The sequence below is a fragment of the Arvicola amphibius genome, chromosome 5 (genome assembly GCF_903992535.2).
Source record: "Arvicola amphibius chromosome 5, mArvAmp1.2, whole genome shotgun sequence".
In the NCBI taxonomy this organism is placed as follows: domain Eukaryota; kingdom Metazoa; phylum Chordata; class Mammalia; order Rodentia; family Cricetidae; genus Arvicola; species Arvicola amphibius.
In genome coordinates this window covers 137,049,332-137,057,723 of record NC_052051.1, presented here as the reverse complement: position 1 = coordinate 137,057,723, position 8,392 = coordinate 137,049,332, and the positions used below count along the sequence as shown (strand labels likewise).

The 8,392-nt window shown below is 39.3% G+C and overlaps 1 protein-coding gene across 1 annotated transcript; it reads left to right on the top strand.

Annotated features, from left to right (window-relative positions):
* Positions 1 to 281: 281 nt before the first annotated feature.
* On the top strand, positions 282 to 6,394 carry Spink13 (serine peptidase inhibitor Kazal type 13). The gene is made up of 4 exons (XM_038331485.1): positions 282 to 360; positions 4,867 to 4,904; positions 5,602 to 5,729; positions 6,346 to 6,394. The coding sequence occupies exons 1-4, from the start codon at positions 282 to 284 to the stop codon at positions 6,392 to 6,394; spliced, it is 294 nt and encodes a 97-aa protein (XP_038187413.1).
* The last annotated feature ends 1,998 nt before the right edge of the window (positions 6,395 to 8,392 follow it).

Genomic DNA, 8,392 nt, shown 5'->3' with positions numbered 1-8,392 from the left:
TGATACAGATTTGGAAAGTCTTGAGCTTAATCTCTATTCTAGACAGCATGTCATTTCAGGCACACAGTGGGGTTGGGAGAGGGAATTGTTGGTATAGTTTTCCTGTCGTTCTTTAGAGCAAAGAGTCTTTCTTCTGTCTACATGCCTGGAGCCTGTGTGAGACCACCATGGCCAGCTTTGTCTTGACACAGCATCTCCAAGGGCACTGTGTTTTCTCACGTTAAAAAGTTATCTGTGCCATAGAACTAATGGGCATTTTCTTAGTCTTCACCACAGAAGACATGAGAAGAAGCATCTGCTTGTACGACATGATCACACTCTCTCTGATGCTCTCTACTTTGACACATGTTACTTTTTCAGGTGAGCAGTCTTGGAGATAAAAACTTGATTTTCTTAAAGTTGTAGAGAAAATAAGAGTAGTTTTTTTTTTTTACTTTGGATTGGGGTGTTTTTCTAAAATATAAAATGTTGAGCTTGTAAGTTCAAACTACATACCTTTAAAATGTATTTCTCTAAGAAGAAAAATCAGCTTTGTTTTCTCTATTGTAGATTCTTCTCAGCTTTATGTTTGGCACCAAACCTAGTCTTCTAGGACAGAGAACACTCACTGTAATGTTCCCATTACAAGTAATGCCTTGCGTGAACATGATGCCTTTTCCTAGAATAGACTTACATTTCCATGTGGAATTAAAATTTTCTTTGAAATATGACAGTGGGGGAACTGTCAATGAAGAACACAGGCATTTTGTGTGACTGCTGTTTGTGTGTGTGTGTCTAAGTAATTGTACAAAAACCAGTGGTTTCACATAGTTTAGATCAAAAGTTCCATGCCAGGTATTTTATGGGCATGTTTGCCAGTCTGTGGGTAGGCTTTAGAGCTTGCCTAAGTGGCCTTCAAAGAGCAGAAGTTTAGAAATTCAGTGAAGTCCAGTTTTTCTTTACATGGATTATAATTGTGATGTATTATCTAGGTAGTTTTTGCTTCCTTGAAGATCACTAATATTTGTCTTTTATTGCTCCTTTCAGGAATTTCTATGGTATTGAACTTTGTTTATATTTGGAATCCACACTGAGTTAGTTTTTCTATATGCTGTAATATACAGCTCACAGTTCTATTTTTCTATATATGCACCTAATTGCATCAGCATCACTTACTGAAAAGGCGGCCTTTCTTTTCCACAGGATCACCCTGCTACCCTTCTTAAAAACTTGTTTCTCCTTAGTTGTGTGTATCTTTGGGTTTTTAATTCTGCATTACTTATCTAGTAGTATGCCAGCAACAGTCTATGCCAATTTATACAGCCTTTATTTTTGGACCTATGTTATATCTCACATACAAAGAAGATAGCTAATGATGACCATAGTGAGGTATGAGAATGCTCATTAGATTGGGACTTTGGGTCCCGTGGCTGATGACCTGAGTTCAAAGCCCATAACTCATGTGGTAGAAGAACTGATTCATGCAATTTGTCCTCTGACTTTTACATGTGTGCAGTTGCCAGTACTGAGAAATAAGTAGAATCAGCATGGTGGATGTCCAGATGGGTTGCAGACTAAATTTTTCTTAAATATCTTAGGGAATCAAGGAAACACCACAAAAGTGAAAGCAAATAGAAACAGTGAGAAAAAAACATATCTCAAGAGAAACATTTTCCTCACTAAAATGGGCAGAATGAAATGAACCCAAGTCATCCTTAAATATAGGATTTCAGTGTTAATAACTTCATTCTAAAGAAAAAGTAAATATCAGTTTGTACCGGTCAGTTTTAAGTCTTAACACCTACAATCACCTGGGTAGGGAATCTTAATGAGGAACTATCTACATCAGGTTTGCCAGTGTGGGTCTTGATTGCAAACTGATGTAGGAAGACCAGGTCCCTGGTGGGTGGCACCATTCCCTAGGCAAGGCATCCTGGAAAATAGGAGAAGAGAAAACCTACCGAGAGCAAGGCAGTCAAGCGAGGGTGCACTTATCCTTTCTCTGAGCTTGATTACTAATGTAATGTGACTTCCTGCCTTGATGTCTCCGAAATGATCAACTAATTAGAATTGTGATCCAAATAAAGCACCTTTCGTCAGGATATTTGTTACAGCAACAAACAGGAAAGTAGGGCAGTACTGAATTCTAGCGTGGGGAGTTCTTTTCCACAGAAGATGAAATAGGAATTCTGTGAGCTATTTTCTACAAATTTTAAGCTTAAGCAAATAAGTACATATATAATGAACAATTATTTTTACCAGCAAAGGAAATTACTCTAAAAGTCCTCTGATAGCTGAAAACTAAACAATATGCTGGCATATAATACATAGGTCAGAAAAAATCATAAAAACAATTTTAAAGTAGTTTAATTTGTTTCTAATTTTTTCTTTTTAACATTATTGTTGTTGTTAGATGGATATTCAATAAGGGAACTTGAAAACAAAACAAAGGGATGCCAAGCATAATTCCACAGACCTTTAAACCTAGTGTTCCAGAGGAAGAGGCAGGGGAATCTCTGTGATTTGAGGTCATCCTGGTCTACATAGTGAGTTCCAGGACAGCTGGGGACACATAAAGAGACCCTGTCTCAAAACACCAAAATTAATTGGGGGATTAATCTCTACAGAGGCAGATTGTCTTTTATTAGAGGAATGAAGAGCAGGCATTTCTCCATGGGAAAAGAAACTGCACCGAGGTGAAGGAGGCTTGAGGGTCTTACAGGTCAGAGAAGGGAACTTTTGAGAGGAAAATGCCAGCTGCTAGTCTGTTTCCTGCATCCCCAAGCTATAAATTCTACCTTAAGTTCTTACCTGTATGTTACGTTCCTTGTCAAAAGTTTCCCAGCTCCTAACTGTCTTCAGATATCATCAGGGTGTAAACTTTTCTGTCAGAAGTTTCTCTGCTCACCTGGATGCTTCAGGTCATTAGCCCTTCAGTCTTTTTTTTCCTTGTGTGAGTTTGCATAAGGGGTGTGTTTGTGAGGAGCCATTCATCTATGTAGAGGCCAGAGAACTACATTCAGGACTCAGTGTCCCTTTACTATGCGTGCACTCTGGGGGTCGAACTCAGATCTTCAGGCTTGGGCAGCAGGTGCTTGAACTTCCTAGGCCATTTTACAAGCTCCAATTTGAAATTAATTTTAATGAAAGCAAAATAAACAAAAACAGTTAACATTGCACAGGTCCATTATCCTTTCTGCTCTAATCACACACCATCCTCTTTGTATTCAACTTCAATTCTCTGGGCTTCCTGTGTTTTTATCCAAACAATATTTACACATCATTATCCTCTTGCTGCCTACAAGAAGATGGCATACTGTAGATGTCTGATTACAACTTACTTTTTCCTACTTATATTGAATCTTGGAAGGTCAAGAGATCATGGTTCACAGGGAACTCTCTTTCTATTGTCCAATTATGTAGAATTTCACTGAGTAGATGCAGCAAACCATTTGATAACTGTTCTACTGGAGTATTTCATCTTAGTGTGTAACAGCAAATAGTGCTTCAATAAATAATATTACTCACATGAGGTTTTGTATTGTTGGAGATACATCTTTAAAAGAAATTCATTGAATTGGGAGTGATGAGTTAAATAAAAATTCAAATGTAATTTGGCCCAATATTGACAACTTCCTCTTCATAAACAAATGCTTTTGAAGAAAGAAAAGCTTGAAAATACCTCTTTCTCAGCAGCTGACACAATAGGTCATAAGTGGCTTTTTAGTATGATTTTAAACAACTCATCATGAATTAAGTGGAGTATCTTTTTCAGATTTTGCTTCTGTGTCTTCATTGGGTTTGTGAGTGCATAATTATATATGTATTCATATTGTCTCTTCTGAAATTGACTTTTCTTTTTTCTTTTCTATTTTTCTTTTATTTTTAAAAAAGAAAACAAAGTATCTTTTTTTTCATTTTACATACCAATCCCAGTTTCACCCCTCCTCTCCTTCCCTTTCCTCCACCGTCTTCCCAATCCCACCCTACCCTCTCTCCACTCCTCAGGGAGGGTAAGGCACATTTCTTTGAGGAAGGATCAAAGTGCTCCCCACCATATGTAGGCTGATCAAGGTATCCATCCAAAGAGAAATTGCCTTTATTTATTAGTGAGCTCAGGGCATCTTACATGTTGTGCTAATACTCTATTATTGAGATATACTTCTAGTCCTAAATTCTGAGGCACAGTTTGTAATTTAGGAATATTGTTCCTTCTTAAGCTACCCTGAGGTATTTTTAAACCACCTGACATAGAAACAGAACTATAGTCGGCCCATCTTCGTTCGTTCTCTCACAGTTGGTCTCTATCTGTAGGCACCAAGATCACCTAACAAAACCTGCTCTCAGAGCCAGTCTCCTGAAAGCTGGGTGCTTGTTCTAACCCCTCCTCATCAATCAGTGGACCCATATTAAGTTAGCATCCTAGCGGGACCTGCAGTAATACCCTTCTATATCACATGTAATTTAATAGAAGTCTGAAAATGCATATAATTATCCTAATTGTACAACAAGGAAACTTACTGTTATAAATAACATTATAACTCATACAACTCCAAATTATTTTTATTTAGCTGATTAATTTACTTAGTGCAATGCTGGAGTTGGAACCCAGGATTTCATACATGTCGGACATGCTCTCTGTAGCTTGTCACTCAGCCCAGTACTTTTCCCTCAATGAGGTAGCAATTTGCAATTGAAGTATGAGCTCTGAAAATTATATATAGGATAGATAGGCAAATAAACAAATAAGGCAGTCCACAAAGGAGTACCACCTATAAATCCTGTAAATTGTCTCCCATGGCTTTACGAGTAAGTGACTAGCGGGTGAGGTTGCACCCCATCATACACTATTTCTTCTAACTCCGTGTGTTCATACTTTATTTGCAGAACTTATCAGTTCACGTAACCCTTCTAGATGGCCTAAGGTAAACCTCAGTTCTCAATTCTATATTCTTCTTCCGACCGGATCACTCTCCTCAAAGGTGTCTAAGACTCCACAGAGGTGACGTGCATTGACAGATTTTCACATGTCCTTGCTTTGACACACATCTTAATCTCTCCAGGGTGGACTGCCTCCCGGGTAGCATAACCCTTATACACGCTAACACGTTTTAGTAAATGTTACAGTGCAAAACAAAACAAAACAAAAACCCACACCAGTTAGATATAGCTGAGCATTTAATGAAATGACAACCATGGCTTGCTCAGCCACAAACGCCACTTATCTTTAGTCTCCATAGACAGGTCTCACTTTTACCAACCATGTGGAAATCCTGCCCTAAGTTCACAAACACGTAATGACTAATAATGAGTAAAGATATGTATCATTACTTTCTTATACGATGGCATACTGGAATGGAGGCAAGGTCAAAGGAAAACTGCGTACTTGGGGTTTAGCAGGGATTCTATGATGATTATCATTGAAGTGACTATGGGGTCCAAGGGGTTACTACATAACAAAAGTAGAAACAAAAACTCACCTGATGGAAGTTTAGAAGACAGGAAATCCTTAAATGTTCACCTAGTAGGATTTAATATTATTGCTATGTGGGTTAGAAGTGAAAGGTAACTGATAAATGGGAAAAAAATAAACTCTCATTCTTGTCACGTTTATGTTTCCAGCCCCCATGCAAAATGTATTTCCCAATAGATCCTGATTATGAAGCGAACTGTCCAGACGTGGTAGCATTTGTTTGTGCTACAAACGGCTTAACCTACAAGAATGAGTGCTTCTTTTGCATTGATCGGTGGTAAGTTCAAAACAAAATATAACTAATGTAACTTATTACTCTATAGTGCATCAAGATACAAAACACTATATTGAAAGTATTCATGGCACATTTTGAGTAATCAACACATAGACTAGGCATGTGTGAAATATGATATGGTAACAGGAATGGACAAGATGGGCACACGTGGAATTGTAGAAACAGTTGTAATTTTTAAAAAAGCACCACAAGAGGGAGAGATGCCAGGCAACAGGATTCACATGGAGGGTTTTTTTATTAGGGAAGAGAGAATGTAAAAAGAGGGAAGGGAGAGTGGGAGACAAGCCTTTAGGGACAGGGGTGGCTGAAGAAAAGAGAAGCGAGAGACAGAGAGAGACAGAGAGAAAGAGAGAGCAAGCGATGAGAGGTTGGCAGGGCCCCTTTAAAAGGGAACATAGTGAATGCACACAGGAGGCGCTCTTAGTGGATACAGCTGAGAACGTAGCCTGTCAGAACCCCAAGGGCAGGCCAGTACAGATGCCTCAATACTAACAGAAACATCCTCTACTTTAGGACTTCATTTAGAAGGTAGCAAAAAAGCATATTTAAGAGCAATGTCCTCTTCCCTTAAGGAACTAATGTTCTCTCTTTTCTTTAGGGAATTCGGCCCTCATATTGCGTTTGTCAAATACGGAAAGTGTAACTAGCAGAGAACGGGACACTTTCATTTGTTTGTGTTTTCCATTACTTCATTCTGGAAATTATTTCTTTGGGAATTTGAGGAGCTTGATTCACAAACTGTATGCACACCTGTGCCCTACCCAAATTTCAAGCCAAACGGGGAGGAAAAAAGGAATCCAAATAATGGGAAAATGTCATACTTGTTGCAAATAAACATATTAATAAATGAAATGATTGCTAATAATTTTTGTGAACTGATAGTTTAAAGTCAGTTTCCATGTGGAGAGATCTCTGCCCAGCGAGACTGCTACTTCTTTCTTTAATTAAACTCTCTGTCCGGCATACTTGACTCCATTAATTTCACTTAAAGCCATAAATATAAAAAAGAGGAAACATCCTTCCGGTGAAAAGTTAGACTCCAGAGCAGGAAGTCACGTAGTTACCCAGACTTCATGCTAGCTTCCAAAATCCCTAAATAAATAAATGCTACACTTCCCATGGCTGGAGGAGTAACACACCCGAGAGAGATGGAGAGTGCCACCCTAATGAACATTTCTGACTCAGAGAAAGAAAGAATACATGTGGAACGAGTTCAGAATTCTTCCCTCAGTTTTGCCACTGACTGTTCAAATTAGGGTCATATCACTGCCCTTGGCCATCCAGAAGGATGGTCTGTTCAGCTTAACCAACTCTCACCTTAAACCTGATGTGCATCTTGATAAAAACCTGAAGCTCCTCCATTTGGGAGTGATGAAGTGAAGGCTGTTGGTAAACACTGGTTCTCAACCTTCCTAATGCTGCAACCCTTTAATTCCAGTTCCTCATGGTGTGGCGACCCCCTCACTATAAATCTATTTTGTTCCCATGTCAGAACTGTAATTTTGCTACTGCTATGCACTGTAATATAATGTGCAGGATATCAGATATGTGACCCCCCCACCATGAAAGGGTCATTCAACCCCAAGGGGGTCTCAACCCACAGGATGAGATTCACTGCTGTTAAGTCAACTATGAGCTTCTGAATTATAGCAGAACTATCCCAACACTTAGCAATTAATGTTGCTAGTGGTTGACTTTGGAACTAAAACTTTAAGAAATACAATTGGCAGGGCATCCTTTATTTTATCTTTGACTTCTGTCCAAAGATCCACTTCTCTAGAATCCAGGATCTTAAGCTAGGTGTGATGGTTTGAATAAGAAATGTCCCCCATAGTTTTGGGCATTTGAATACGTGGTCCACAGATGTTGCTAGAGTTTAGTGAGGTTTAATAGGTGTGGCCTTCCTGAAGGAAGTGGGCCACTAGGGAAAGGCTTTGAGAGACGAAGGCCTCCTATTACTGTTAGCTTGTTCTCTCTGCATTGTACTTGTGGTTTAAGATGGGAGCTCTCGATGTGACTTCATGACTGCAAGTATCCTTGCTGTCTCTCCCTGGTGTCCCTCTGGAAACTTAAGCCCCCATAAACTGTTACTTCTACGAGTTGCCTTGGTCATCGTGTTTTTATCACAGCAAGGGATGGAAAAGTAAATGATACACTGAGCACGGTGGCACACACCTTTAATCCTAGCACTCAGGAGGCAGAGGCAGGCAGTTCTTTGTGGGATGGAAGCCAGCCTGCTCCCACATAAGTGAGTTAAAGTTCAACCAGGTCTACATAGCGAGATAGTCAAAGAGCTGAATCCCTGAACTTTTCACTTTTGGAAAGAGCTTTTCCCAGAACTTATTTGTGTTGGAAGCCAAAGTCTCTTGATTGGCCACAAAGGCAGTGGAGGCCTCCTCTTCCAGTCACACCTATGTGTACAAATGCATGGTAGCAAGTGAAAGCCATCTCTCTTCTAACCCTTAAAAAAATTAAGATTCAGAATTATGATCTCTGTTGTGGCAATATGGACAACAGCTTCTTTTTCCAGAGAGCAGCAGACCAGACCCACCTTGACCTGGGCAGAGCTTTCAACAGCGACTTATCACAGTCTCCTTTAACATTCTGTTATTATTTGATGCTGATTCTTCTGTATCTCTTTTTCC